This window comes from Pteropus alecto, unplaced genomic scaffold, assembly GCF_000325575.1.
Source record: "Pteropus alecto unplaced genomic scaffold, ASM32557v1 scaffold164, whole genome shotgun sequence".
Classification (NCBI taxonomy): domain Eukaryota; kingdom Metazoa; phylum Chordata; class Mammalia; order Chiroptera; family Pteropodidae; genus Pteropus; species Pteropus alecto.
Genome location: NW_006439568.1, coordinates 6,696,688 through 6,712,098, shown reverse-complemented (window position 1 = coordinate 6,712,098; position 15,411 = coordinate 6,696,688). Strand labels below are relative to the sequence as shown.

Below are 15,411 nucleotides of genomic sequence, written 5' to 3'. Positions count from 1 at the left end.
CCAAAAAGCTAGATGAGAAGAAGATAATAGCAGTTCTAAGTACCTCAGGGCAAACCTTACCCTGCTGAGCTGGACTGATGAACTGTGATAGATGGGAGGTCAGATAAAACGGTCTCCGAAAGGTCAAGTGAGGTGGGGCTGTCGTCCCATCTGGCAAGACCACGATAGGGAATCGGGAATCGGAGGAAATCTGCATGGATGGGCACTTGCTGGCAACTTTAACTCGATGCTGCCTGGGGCTTGCTTTTTCATTAAATGAAAAACTGAACAGTTACCCAAGTAAGCGATTTTATTTTTATCATCATTATAACATTCAAATCAGATTACATGATAAAGAGATTCTGTAAAATAATGTATTTTACTGCAATTTCCTGTCGAAGGAAGATCCCTTCCTGACCTTTCTCCACAAACCTGGAGCACCCATAACGAGTTTCTTGTCAAAATGCAGTGGCGTCTTACTCAGCACTGTGATTTAGGAGATATTTATCAGCAGGGAGTTTTGATCACTTCATTGTTATTTTCTGCAACTTTCATTCTACTACAGCCGTAAATCTTCAGGTCTGAAAGACAAAAACCAACATTTATTTCTTCAAGAATCATATTTCATTTTCTCCTGCCTGATGAAGGAAGATTATTTTCTCAATTTAACACAAAAGTAACTGTTCATCGAGAAATAGCTACAAACATTATATCTAAGTTTTTGGTGAAAAACACCAAAGCCAAATCCTTACAAACTGGAACGGTTAAGTGGCAATTCCCAAGTTGTTAGAGAGTATAGAGGCCCCTTTGTACCTATGAATGAATATAACTTAAAAACTTGAATTAATTCAATTTCTGTGTTCTATTTTAGAGTATTTTTTCATGAAGTCCTTTTCATAGCAAACATTACTGAGACCTTTACAATCCATAGGAAGATATAGATTTACCTAGAAAAGGAAAATTCTAAATGAGTAATTTCTCGATTTATATTATTTTATCGTGTTAAATTTAATTTTAATTATATATATATATACACACACACGAAGTATATAAACACTAGCTCTTTGGTATTTTAGTTATACATATATACCTGACTTTTTCCTCATTTATATATTTATAGGATTAATCATACCCAAAAGTTGCTTCTAGTGGTAGTATTAAAACAAAGAACATTTTCAGGGACACGTTAAATCAGAACAATGGAGAATAGAAAATTATAAAACGCAAAAAATTATAAAGTGTCCTGTTTTCTTTTACATTGTGTATTTGAAGGTGTTGAGCTCATATGAAATTTTCAGAAGAAAGTCAGTAAGAGGACACGTTAAATCAGAACAATGGAGAATAGAAAATTATAAAACGCAAAAAATTATAAAGTGTCCTGTTATTGTTATCTTTTACATTGTGTATTTGAAGGTGTTGGGCTCATATGAAATTTTCAGAAGAAAGTCAGTAATCAGGAAATGAAATAGATATTTTTGGAACAGCTGTAAAAATATTCGATAATTTGAGTTCCGTTAAAAAGCAGATGAACTCTGTTTGCCCCGAAACAACTTTATCTAGTCCCTTTCTACATTTATAGTGTGCTTTCTTAAACAAAATACTCACAAGATAAGAGACAATCCAGCTATGAAGACCAACGGTTTAGTGGCCGAGTGAATGAACTATATTACAATTTAAAGTTATTCTTTAACCCAGAGGAGTCCAGGCACTGATCTGGGAAACCAGCCAAATATGCTCCACTGTATCAGTCATTCTATAACAACGAGAAGAGAAACTGCAGAATTTTGTCACTGTTTTTGAAATCTCTTTCTGAACATAAAAACTGTATCCAATGCCTGGGAAAAACAGTTTGATATGATAGCTCAAAGTGGCTCCGAAGTGTACCCTTTCAGTCTTTGGTACGTGAACTCAAAACAATCACGGCAGTAAGAGACATCGGTACATTTAAAGAAACAAGTCATCCTCCCGTCTGGCTGGTTCATATAATACAACAGGGTGGCGGTGAGGCCATTGGAAAGAAATCCTCTAAGCCGATGCCCTAACAAAAAGTCTCTGCAACTCCGGTCCAGATAATGAAATGTGCTCAGTCGGTCTAGTTGTTTCCACACCAAAGGTTAATTTATTAAGTAACAAGGAGATGACAGAAAGCACCTTTTGATGGAATTTAGAAGGAAAATTGGAAGTGTGTGTAAAGGGTGTAATCTGTAAGGAATGCAGATAGTGACCTGAAGGCAACAGGGGCCTAAGCCCAAATATTTCAAGAAGATTTTGGGGGAAGAAAGTGAGAAGGGTGAAGATGAGGGCTCCGTTAGGGCTGTAGCAGTAATGACTGAGAGGAAAGGACAGGTCCAGTATATAGGAAGCAAAAATTTAACATGTTTCAGGGGAAGAGGGTGGGAAGGGAGAGGGAGGAGGGCTAGGGCCAGGTCGATGATGGAGGAGGGAGCTATTGGAAAATGACAGTCCAAGGATGACTACTAATTTTCAGCTAGAAGAACTCAGTGAATGGCAATGCTATTTATTTTTTCAGGGTCGGGAATACAGACAAAACCGATTCTGAAGGGAAGGATCTTGGTTTTGAGTATGACAAAATCTGGACACGGCAGGCAGCTAGTAATGAAGATGTAGAGTTTGGGAGAAATGAGGCATGAGGAAGACACCTGAGAGTTGTTAGAGAGTATAGATTCCTTCTCCATCCCACTTCCACATATCGAGTGGCCCCGCGTAAATGTCTTTCATAGCCCTCCATGCTGTGTGGAATTCAAACACCTCGGAATTTAACATACAACCCTCCATGACTGGCCCCAGCTAACCTTTCTGAGTCTTTCAACACTATTTCTCTTTGTTTCTGGTCCCATTACACTACTTGCTATTGCCAGATAAAAACGTTCACACATCTGGTTTTGGGTACTTGAGATTTCCTGTGCTTGGAATATGTCTTATCTTTTATCTGCTGGAGGGGACTGGGCTAATCCTTCAAAACCCACCTCCAAGCTCACAGCTTCTGGGAAGCCCTCTACAACTCTTCCTTTGTAACTCGGGCAGGGCTCTCTTCTCTGAGACTGCGAGAGAAGCTCCCGCACACTTCCATTACAGTGTTTGTGAAATCATACTCGCCCTTACTTAGGAAAATAAAATTCGCATTTATGTAACACATACTGAGTGCCTAATAGATGCTGGGAAGTATATTAACCACTTCACATGCATTATCTCATTTTATCTTCCTCACTACATTGTGGGAAAGATGCCGTTATCAGCCCCACTTTATAGTTGACAAAACAAAAGCTTGGAGGGACCGAGTAACTTCTTTGGGGACACACAGCTAGGAAGTGAATGGTGGGGATCTAGTGCAGACCCTCTGACTCCAGCACCCACAAGCACCGTTTTATTCTACATGACTCCTATTAGGCTGTCAGTTCCTTTAAAGGCTGGCTGGGCCCCGCATCATTGCTCTTAAACTCCCAGTCGTTAGCCGCACCCAGCAGGTACTGGCTGCTTGTAAGAAATGCCACCTTGTTTGCATACTCATCCTTTCCTCTTCCTACTGACAAATGATCAGGATCTTTTGCAGAGACTCAAATTTAGAACACAGAAATGACAGAAGCCAACACATTTACATTATCTTAAAAATGGGGACTTTTCTAAAAAAAAAAAAAAACTCTTCTTTTGCCTTTAGGAAAAATCTTTTGGGAGATTTTAGTTTTCTTTCTGAAATGGTGGAAAAATCCCTTTGGCTTGTGAATGAAATGAAACATAAAGCTATAAAACACATGGTTTATGTTACAGTTCAGTTAGAGACAATATTATGTGTCCCATTAAGATAATTTATTTTTTAAAGGAAAAAAGCATCTTAATTTCAGCTGCAAATCCATGAAATTGGGTATAACTTAAGTTTAATAAATCTCAAAAATATTAATTCTCCCTTAGGTCTTATGTCCTTTCACTCTTAAGAATATTTCTCAGTATAATTCTTATCCCAAAAAAACATTTAATATTAAAATGTGGATAAAATTGGAACGGTGGAGTAATCTTAAAAACAATAGGTTGGTTTGATTGAGTTTTAAAGCATTTACAGTGTATGGATGAAATTATTTAGAATAAACCATTTCAGGAAATCTGGTGACATCACACATTCCTTGAAAGAAAGATGTGAGCTGTACAGGTGACAGCGAAGCAGAGTGACGGTGTCTTTATACTCACTTCTCTGGGCACTTGTGCCACCAGCCTGATCAGAAAGTCAAAGAGTGCTTTTATAAAAAACTAAACTCATAAAATTATTAAATGGTTTTTCAATCAAATTATGGTTTCGTCAATTAAAATTAATAGGAATTGCTATATTCAACTATCACTTTGAAATCCTAAACTCTATTGGCTAAGACTGTAAATGATTTGGTTTTGGTTGTTTAAATAGAGATTGCTTTTTATTTTAACAACCAGTTCTAATCTGTTCATATCCAGAAGAATAATTTAGATCAGTTTAGAATGCCTAATTTGAGCAAAATTCAGCAGTGGAAACACTGAGGTACGTGGTTTAAGCCAGTGCTGAGCTGGTTCAATGAGTGGGAAAGCTGGAACATAACCTTGCTGCCCCAAGTCCAGCTAATAATTTCTGACGGTGAAGAGCAGCAAATTAAGTTAAATCTTGGAGGAAAATGCCACACGACTAGACTAGCATGAATTATGGAAAATCCTGAAGATGTCTAGCTCCTCATGGGTTTTGACAAGGTAAAAATCCTTCTCTTTGTCTTTGATTAAGTCTCTGATCTGAAGCACATTTTATAAAGGCACAGGTAAAAATAGTTTTTTTTCGGAGTATTTAACTAAAACTGGAAATCTGTAAATTTTCAGGATTAACAGCTTTGTATCAGAGGGCCTGCACTAAGTTTAGATCCTTGCTGCCTTCTAGAGCTGCAGACTGGACAGGACGCGCACCATGTCCCCTCCCAGCATCGGGAACCCCGTTTTCCTTTTAAGGAGCTGCATGGATTACCTACTAAACTCCCTACACCTAATCCTGCTTTCAGGAAAGACAACTCCAGGGCTGATCACGACTGTCCTCAGAGCTCCTCGCTTGCATCCTCACCACCTCTCTCCTTACAGGCATGCTTCTCGTAGTACCCTCGAAGAGCACTAGATACCAGGAACAGGGATTTTCGTTGTAAACATCTGTTTTCAAGCATTTACTGATGCTGGAACTTTCCACACTTAGTTTCCCGACAAAGGTGAGGGTTTTGTTTAAAATAAAGCATTACAAATTTAATGGATGAGGAATCAAAATGTTTCTTTTTTGATTTTGTTTTATCACTCTGTGGATAATGTAAGCAATTCGAGTTAAGTTTCCACATACCTAGTTTTTCCTAAGAGGTCTCCTACAGAATTTTGTAAAAATGAAAATAGAATGAAATGATCCAAGTTTTATTTTTAACCTACATAATGAAAAATTTCCATTACAGTGCCAGCGCTCCAATTTCCACGATTATTATGGTTTTGTAATGCATTGGCAAAGCGCAATGACTATGGAAATAATTATCAACAGTATTAAAATAAGTTGACCATTTGAAAGCTACAGTCTCAGGCAACTGAATTGTGAAAAAAGGATAGTGCTATTGTTTTTTCTTTGAGAAACAAATTCTAAGTGTATACCCTACAATCATCACTTACACATGGCAAACACACATCTACTCTGTACTATTAAGAAACACAAAGTATAACTTCATAACTTATGGTAAAACAATTTATGTGTCCACAAAGTGTAAAAAGTACTAATATACCAAGTACATGTACTAATTTAATACTTCTAATGAGAAAAAGGATTTTCAAGAAAATATTTATAGTTATCTCAGAAAAAAATCAGTTTTTATCTTTCTTGTTTACTATTATTTTAAAAATGACTAAACAACTAGCATAAAAAAAAATCACATAAAATGAAATTAGGCCTAAAAGAATACAACTTTTGTAAGTGATTTAAAATATTTAAATGAAATCCTACAATGTAGCTTTTAATTAAGATTAATACAACCTTGTCTATTACCTACTGGATTCAAAGCTTAGATTGACAATTGTTATTGTAGCTCAAAAGCTTTTAGTCTCTTCCAGACAAGAAAAACCTAAAGGAGTTCATCACCACCAACCCAATATTTTAAGACATGTAAGAGACTTTTTAAGAATGAGAAAAAAAAAGACAAAAAATATAAATAATAAAATGGCAATAACTACATATCTATCAACAGTCACTTTAAATATAAATGAATTAAATGCTCCAAGCAAAAGACATAGGGTGGCTGAATGGATAAGAAAATAAGACGCTTACAAAGGCTGCTGCCAATAATACTCACTTCAGGTTGCAAGACACACACAGACTGAAAGTTAAGAGATGAAAAAAGATATTTCATGAAAATGGAAACAAGACAAAAAAAATCTGGGGTAGCAATACTCATACCAGACAATAAAGTCTTTAAAACAAAGGCTGCAACAAAAGACAAAGAAGGACCCAGTGATTCTACTTCCAGGTATTTATCTGAAGAAATTCAACACACTAATTCAAGAAGACATATGCATCCATATGTTCACTTCAGCATTATTTACAGTAGTCAACATTTGAAAGTGACCGAGGTGTGTATCAGTGGATGAGTGGATAAAGAAGAGGTGGTACATATGCACAACAGAGTATTAGCCATATGGAATGAAATCTTGCCATCTGCAACAACATGGATGGACCTAGAGGGTATTATGCTAAGTGAAATAAGTCAGACAGAAAGACAAATACTATATGATTTCACTTATATGTGAAATCTAAAAAAATAAATGAACAACAAAAAAGACAGAAACAAACTCACAGATACAGAGAGCATTTTGATGGAGGTGGGTAGAGGGAAGAGTGAAAAAAATAAGAAGCATTTAAGAAGTATAAATTATAAATTGGTAGTTACAAAATAGTCATGGAGATGTTAAGTATAGCATAGGAAATACAGTCAATAATATTGTAATAACTTGTATCAGATGGGTACTAGATGTATCAGGGTGATCACTTTGTAAGTTGTATAAATGTCTAATCACTAAGTTATACACCTGAAACTAATATAATGTATGTGAACTGTAATTGAAAAATAAAAAAATTTTTATTTTTTGTCTCCAATAGAAAAGCATAAACTTACATTTAACCAAAAGCTAATGATAGTTCCAATTATAAGATGCACGTTTTTATGTTATAAACATATTTTAAGTTTATTGCCATGGAAACGAAAACCAAAGCAAGCTATTTTTGTGTCTATTTATTTATGGTGCAATACAGGTACATCTGTTTCAGTCAAGTCTCTGCAGATTCACCATTAGATCTACCTTGGATGAACCCCAGTTGCTGCATTCCGAAGAAAGATTATATTCTTGGCTTAGCTATTTAGGGTGGAACAAAAGCATATTTTAAGCAGCTTCTTTCTCTAAAAGGACCAACTTTTTTTTCTCATGAAAGCAAATCTATCTGAGAAATCCCATTTTCAATGAATTGCATTGCATGGTACATCAAATATTTTAATTCTAATGCTAACGTATATAATATTTAATGCTAAAACTTATGACATAGCAAACAACTAAAATGGCACAGTCCATTAAGGTAGTTGCTAGCCATATAAGGCTACTGAAATTTAAGTGAATTAAAATTACATGAAATTAAATCTTCAGTTCCTCGGTCATACTAGCTCAGTGGAAATACTCAAGAGCCACATGTTGACAGGAACTACTGCATTAGCTCTGATAAAGAGCTTTTTCATCACTATGGTAAGTTCTATTACACAGATAGCCCCAAACTAAAGATCAGAGATTTCTTAGATAACAAATTTTTGGTTAATCCAAAAAAAAAAAAAAAATGCATATTTTTTCCTAGTCACATGCATTCCAGGGTAATAAAAACTAACTAGACTTGATGTCAACTCTTCTGTGCAGAATAATGAAATGTTGAATGATTAATGTTAAATAATACATTTATATTATGATATATCCTCATATCCTCAAATTTCAATAAATGTATGCACACATTTTTATTTTAGGAATATAAGTTAACATGTTGTGTGGCTACTTGTGAGGAAAGATCATAACCTTAATAGCATAAAGAAAAGTCTGGTATCTAATGCATACTCTTGCCACAGTGAAATATGGAATGAAAAGAAAGGGTAAGAAAATCCACTCCCAGAGTATAACTTAAAAAAAAAAGCATCAAAGGCTTGAAGTTTGTCTAAAAGTCTATATGAAAATAATTACAGAGAATGTTTCTAATTCCATTAATATAATAAAGGCACTCAGTCACTTTTTTGTTTGTTTGTTTTAAATGAACGAGAAATCAGTAAAATGCTCATTTTGAATAGTACTCTATGATAACATTAAATATAATCTGTGAATGGTTATTATATAACTATACTGCCTGGTTTAAGTGATTTTTAATATACTTTAGAATATTCATGACTTATAACTAACTCTAAGTGCATAATATGTGTTTGGTCACATACTTGATTAAATAGCACCTTTGGCATTTCTAGTTAAAAAAAGTACCACACCCCTATCGGTTAGGTATATAAATTTGTTTAAGATGATGTCTCTATAAGACAATCATGCATGACATACGTAGATTTACAGAACTTTGTACAGCATGGTAACCTACCAAAACTTCAAGGACTTCTTAAAATGTTTTTAGAATAGAACTTATTAAAGCAAGATATCTAAGGACTACATATGACGTAAGTACATTTATGTAAGATGCTACAAGAGGCAACAAGCAGCACTCCAGCAGAGTGGTTAGAACTGTGACCCAAGAGGTAGAACTAAATAACTTAAACTGAATGAAATAACTGCTTTAATCCGGTATGTGCCCTAGTGCCTAATACAGTGTCTTGCGAAAGAAATAGCTAATATGTATTTGCTGAATAAGTTAATTAATTAAGCACTTTGCATCTGTGTAAAGAACACAGGCTTTGCAATCAGCATAGGTTCAAATCCAGGTACAAACTTGGCTTACTCTTAAAAATAGTATAATATATTTATCTTCGAGGCCTGTGGAGAGAGTTAGGTACAATGCATGTAAACCACTAAGCACAGCCTTGGGCAACTAGAAAGTACCCAGTAAATGATCACTGATAATACTGTTTTGCTCACCATTGGCAGGTTTACTACAGTAGAACCTTGACACTAGTCAGCAGAGTTAAATGGATTTAAACAATATACCCTAAAGACTACTCCTGTGTGAAAAGAGTCTGAAGGAATATATATAAACACATATATAGGCAATAACGAAAGAGTCCATGATTAGATTCCTAGACATAAGCCAATCCTGAGAAGGCTGATATTTTTATGAACCTATCTAGCCAAAGAGCCAATGAACAACACAATTTTCAGAGTACAGAGGGTGGTATCTATAGGAAGATTTTATGTCCTGTGTAGGTCAAGCCGTGTGGATCTGTGGTTTGCTCTAGACTTATTGTGTAAATTCTGCAAATGTTTCTGAGGTCCTATCATGTGAAGTACTGGTTTATGCACTGGGGATGCAACGATGACAAGATGCAGCCCTTGCTCTCGAGATAAATGTGCTAATGACAGAGTCACAGAGCCGGTGCTATGACAGAAGATAGTTGAGCACTTAGTCTGGTCTTGATATTTAGGCAAGGCTTCTTAAAGGAGATGACATCTGAACTAAGGTCTAAAGAATGAGTAAGAATTATCCCAGACGATAAAGGTGATAGACTTTTTTTATGCAGAAGTAATGGCAGAACAAAGGCCAAGGAGAGTTAAATTGCATAAAAAGGTGCCAGTTTTAAACAGCCTGCTATTGCTCGAACAGCAGAGTAGAGTGGGAAGAATTTAAGCTGAAGAGAGAGAGAGGAGCCAGGTCATGGAGAGCCTGGCAGGTCAGGCAACGAAGCCTGGAAACTATTAGATGAGAGAGAGTATGTCAAAGCTAAGCAGCTTTCCAGACTTAAAGTCAAGGGGACTGTACAGAGGAAAGAAAAAAGTATTTTGTTTTTTTATTTAAATCAAGGCTATCAATAAGTATTCAGAATTGGTGACTTCTCATTAGATGATATTCTTGGCTTAGTGAGTGACGCGAGCTGGAAAATGGAGAATCACTTTCTCTTAGGTAACAACAAGTCATTTATCATTCCAAGAGACTACAATCAATCCAAGTAAGGTCATCTCGAACAAAATGCCTGACAATTACAGGCACCTATGAACACCCCTGCACTTGCCTAGCAAGGTCTTAAGACTTAAAGACAAGCTACTAGAGTTTATTTGCAGGTAGAAGCTACAAAGAGTATCCAAAGGATTAAAATAAAGTCCACTCTTTCTACTTCTAGGGTCTTACCATCTGATTAAGGAAAGAGAAGACACTCAGCTTAAAAACAAAAAAATGAAGAGAGAGAGAAACAGACTTACGGAGACCACACTCTTGGGAAAGCCTCTATTTCTTCCTGTGTGTACTCGTCTAGACGTTTCGGTACTTTCCGTGGTTGAGGAAGCTCTTCCACTAAATTCTTAAGAATGTCTTCTGGTATATCCTGGGTTAAAAAAAATTTAGACTTAATTTTCTTAAAATACATTCCTTAGTAATTAATAATACTTAGTAACTATTAAAAACTAAACAAAAGCAATATTTATAAAATGAGAAGAACCATATAAACTTTGAGAAAATCTTTAAAAGTACATTAGACCAACAATATAAGTAATCTCATTATAGTAATACACTTCCTACTTTAATCTTGACAAACATATTTTTCATGATAAATTCGATGTCTTCAATTTTGGCAACTATTGAGACACTAAATTCTATTTTTTTCTTAAATACTGTTTAATTTATTCCTCTCCTTTCACACTGCCTTGGCTCATTCTCGTGATTTTTTTATCCGAAGAGTGTGTGTACTGGGTCTACTGCTTTCAATCTACACTCCATGTTGTTGCCAGAAAAAACTTGCAAAAATGAAAATCTGCTGGCTCTTTTGAGTCGTTTAGCCAACAAACATTGAACTCCTTCAATGAGCCAGGAGTTGCGCTAGGTGCTGAGTATATGAAGGAAACGAGATCAGGGCCTCTAACGGCTTGCAATTTTTAAAGTCCGTCCTCAACCAGTGTCCTCACTGCTAGCCCACCTCTTTGACCTCGCTTCTCTTCACATACCCCTGGCTTCTGGGTTATCAGCCTCTTTACCTTTCATGCACTGGTCTACACTGATATTCTGGCGTCTTGATTAATAGTATTCCCCCCCGTCCAGAATGACTTTCTCTGGTTATATATCCAAATGTTCAGAAAAATGAAAAGAAAAGTAAAATGCAAAAAAAAGTCAGAATTTGGGTAATAAAAAGCAAACTAAAGAGTAAAGCATGTATGTGAGACATAGGTTAAAAGAAGAAAGAACAGGAACTAAATAAAATGAAGAGCATGAGTAACCATAAGAATTAAAGTGCCTCCTTTAACCTGAGCACAGAGAAGGTAACCCCGAAATGTTAACTGAGTGCGTTTATGGAGATTTAAGAGCCCTCTGAACAGAGAAGGTGGTTAACCTAAGAGGGAAATAAGGAAAAAATTAAGAGTAGAAAAAAGAAACACAGTGATTGTCTATTATTAGTTTTTTATATTTTTAAAGAAATTTCTGTTCTACAGAGAAGTTATGAGAATACAGTGAACCCTCATCCAACTTTCACCTACATTTACCAATCATTAAAATATGACATATTTACTTTCTTTTTATCTATACACATTTATACACTTCCTTTTTGGCTGAACCATTTGAGAGTAATTTGCAAATATTTCACCCCTAAATATTTCAGCTCACATCTCCTAAATATAAAGACTGTCTCCTACATACACATTACAAATTCATGTTCAGGAAAATTAGCACTGATAGGATGAACACTTTTTATCTAATATACTATCTATTTTCAAATTTCTCAAACTGGACTAATGTCTTAAATATCTTTTTCCCAGTCCAAGATCCAGTCAAAGATGAGCTGCTGCATTATATTATGTTGTTTAACATACATCATATGTTCTTTAGTCTCCTTTAATCTGAAGAGTTCCCTTCCTTTTACTCTTTCATGAAATTAACATTTTTTAAAAGTCAAGGCCAATTATTTTGCAGAATGTCTTTGTATTTGTAGTTTCCTCATGATTAGATTCAGATGAAACATTTTGGCAGGATGCTACATAGTTTATGTTGGGCCTTTAGTGCTTCATTCATAGCAGGAGACACATGATGTCAGTTGTCCCATACTGATGACACATTTGATCTCTTGGTTATGGTTGGTGTCTATCAGGTAGCTTTAATGTAAAAGTATCTTCCCCCTTTCAATTCATAAGTATTCTGCGGCACAATGTTTTGAAACTGTGAACATCCTGTTGTATAATCGTTTATCTGATGACTACAGAATATGCTGATAATGGTCGCTTTTCTAATTCAGTATTATTTCTACATTTATTAGATGACATTCTTCTCTAAAGAAGAGCTTTTCCTTTTCCAGAAAAGAGAAGAAAAATTATAGTAAGTTAAAAATAATTTTTAGACAATTATTATGGGCTCATAGATTTCTGTTTTCTATCCAATGTAGTCTATTATTAAAACTCTTCATTTTAAGGCAAATACAGTCCCATATTTGGTCATTGGGCACCAATTCAAGCTGCTTCCCACTTTCTCTTGACATTTCTATTGGGTCATGAGCACCGCCCTACTTTTTGTTCCTTATTATTTCACTGTCTGCATGAGTACACCCCATAATAACTCTGTTCTTTCTCTGTGCCAGACCCAGAATCAACCATTTTTCTAAGGAAAACCAGGTTCCTTTTAGCAGGGACTAGCGCTTATAAACAAGATCTAGGCACTAGTTGTGCTTGCTTCTATTCTTGCTGTATTATATTTTATGAATATATAAAACCTTATGATAAAATAGTTAAAAGTAAAAAACTAAATAATCTAAAAGGTATTCTCTAAAAAACAAACAAACAAACAAAAAGCAACACGTTCTCTTCTATATTCCACTCTATATTTTTCCACTTAACAATATGTCCTGGAAAAAATTATCAAATAATATTTGTCATTCTATTTTTATAACTGCATAGTACTCACTAATGGATATAACATAGTTTATTCAATTTTGTATAAATAAGTACTTATTTCTATTAATTTACTATTGTAAATAATGTACAAACAATAATCGTGTATATTTTCAGACTACATTGCTATAAATGAGATTTCTGGATAAAGTATGAATCTCCTTACATATGTATTTTGTTAAATATTACCTAATTACCAAATTCCTTATAGGTTGCAGCATTTTGTACTTCCACCAGCAACGCATGAGTGCCTGTTTCTCAACAGCCCTGAGGATAAAATGCGTTGTCAAGCTTTTAAATATTTAACAATCTATTCTTGGGGGAATGGGCTCATTTATTTTATAGTCTGAAATTATTTAAGTAATTTACTGTTTAACTAAACTACCATGAATACTTAAAACACCCCTACTCAAAACTGACTACCTTATAACTGGGACAAATATTGTTTTTTTGTCCTTTAGAAAGCGTGGTTTCCAAAAACTGTGACAGTACAATCAGAAACAGGAGTTTTTAAATTCTTGGGATTTCATGAAGATCATTTAACTTTAGATGATGAGACTGCTCCCGTACCTGGAACCTCAAGGTAAAGTGAATAATGAAAAGTTATTTCACTCATCCATGTAAAACAAAGGTAAAAGTATGAATAATTTACTCATGTGCTGTTTGAGTGGCTTGAGTAGTTGATATAATTTGATATTCTGGAATGAATTTCTACATGATTCCTTTGCTAGGAACTATAATGACAATCATCACCACGTAATGATAGCAACTAGCATTGATCGAAGTGCTCTAATGTTATTTCATTTAACCCTTATGTCGTAGGTAGTATTATTACACTCATCTCACAGATGAGAAAACAGAAATAATAAGTAACTAATCCACATAAAGTCAGTAAATTGTAGGGCATGGATTCTAATCCTGTCTGATTTCAGAGCCTGCATTCAATTATGTTATTATAGAACCTTTCTCTAGTGTTTCATTATATACTAAAGAGAAAAGCTAAGTATTTAAAACAGTTTAATATTAATAACAGGAGTTCTGATCATAGTTCCTTGTTTAAAAAAAAGCAGACATTAAAGTGAAAAAATCAGAGCTTACAGAATTTCAATTTTCAGTCCAATGATAGCTTACTTTATGATTAAAAATAAGAGCAATTGTTATAATGGTGTGTTCACTATAAAATGTAGAAAATATTTCAGAAGTTGATATGAAATTATTAGAAATAAGTCTATGGCAATTATTTTAAAAGAACATAAAGTATTTAATTGAAAATTTAGGAAAAGCATCATTACCAATGACCACTGACTTACCTCATCTGGGAAAAGATGCAGCCTCTGCATCATAGTTCTTCGGTGAAGGTTTTTTGGTAGCATGCCATAAATAGCTAGTTTTACAATCTGAAAAACATATATACATAGGACTCAATAAAAAGGAAACATGATGCGACATAAAGAAGGCAAACATAATTAGAGATAGTGAGGAAAACAAGTTGGCTAAGACTCAGTAATGAAGGCAAGAAATGGAGACCTAAGTAGATATGTGGCAGCAAGAGAAAAGGAATTTTTATTATTTCGTGTAGTACTATTTTCTTTAGGCTCTATTGATTTTTCTTTGGGACAAAAAAAAGATTAAAAATAATCTATATATGTGCCTATTTTAGCTAGACTAAGAAGAAATTCTCTAAGCTTTTACAAGGACCCGTGGCTCAAATAATCTATCACAGCGAATATAGCAGAGCCTAGAGAGGCCTGAAGCCTGTGTCTTCCAGGTGAGAGATCAGGTTTCCAATTCGAACACTGAGCCCGACCGTGCAGCTATGAGACTGGCTCCATGGGTGCCAGATCTACAACAATGGTACTGGTTAGCAGCCACTGAAAACTTACTATGTGTACGGTGCTCAGTGCATTATGTTCATCGTCTTGTTTAGTGCTGAGTCTCATTTCGCAGAGGAAGAAACGGATTTAGTGAGGTTACAGAGCTCCTCCAACATCATGTATCTGATAAGTGGTGGTGCAGAAACTCAAACCAGGCAGTCTAACTCCACAACAGACACAGAGCACATGCAATCGCATCCCTATTGTGTTTCTCTCCATAACTTACCAAGAAGACGAGTCCCTTCTCTCTACTATACCCATTCCCAACATGGCAAACCTTTCCATGGTTTACTTTTTTCCCTTTTAAGGTTATTGTCATGGTTGGTTTTAATGTGACTTCATGTATGTTTTGCAAGAGAAAGTCACCCTGTGCTCCATGATATCCTGGAGGGCCTCCCGGTATACAGTGTATGCAAGTACACTGTGAGTTCTTCAAAAAAACTACTGATAGAGACATTTGGAGTGTTACATAGAT

The 15,411-nt window shown here is 35.1% G+C and overlaps 1 protein-coding gene across 3 annotated transcripts in view; it reads right to left on the bottom strand.

Annotated features, from left to right (window-relative positions):
* Positions 1-271: 271 nt before the first annotated feature.
* Positions 272-15,411, bottom strand: part of MRPL13 (mitochondrial ribosomal protein L13) — a 34,308-nt gene continuing 19,168 nt past the window's right edge. For all 3 annotated transcript variants that reach the window (XM_006916586.3, XM_025050097.1, XM_006916587.3), the window contains 3 exons: positions 14,373-14,459; positions 10,396-10,517; positions 272-560 (listed from right to left, as the gene is read on the bottom strand). In XM_006916586.3, coding sequence (XP_006916648.1) covers positions 539-560; positions 10,396-10,517; positions 14,373-14,459 — 231 coding nt within the window. In that variant the 3' untranslated portion in view covers positions 272-538. The remainder of the gene's footprint in view (positions 561-10,395; positions 10,518-14,372; positions 14,460-15,411) is intronic.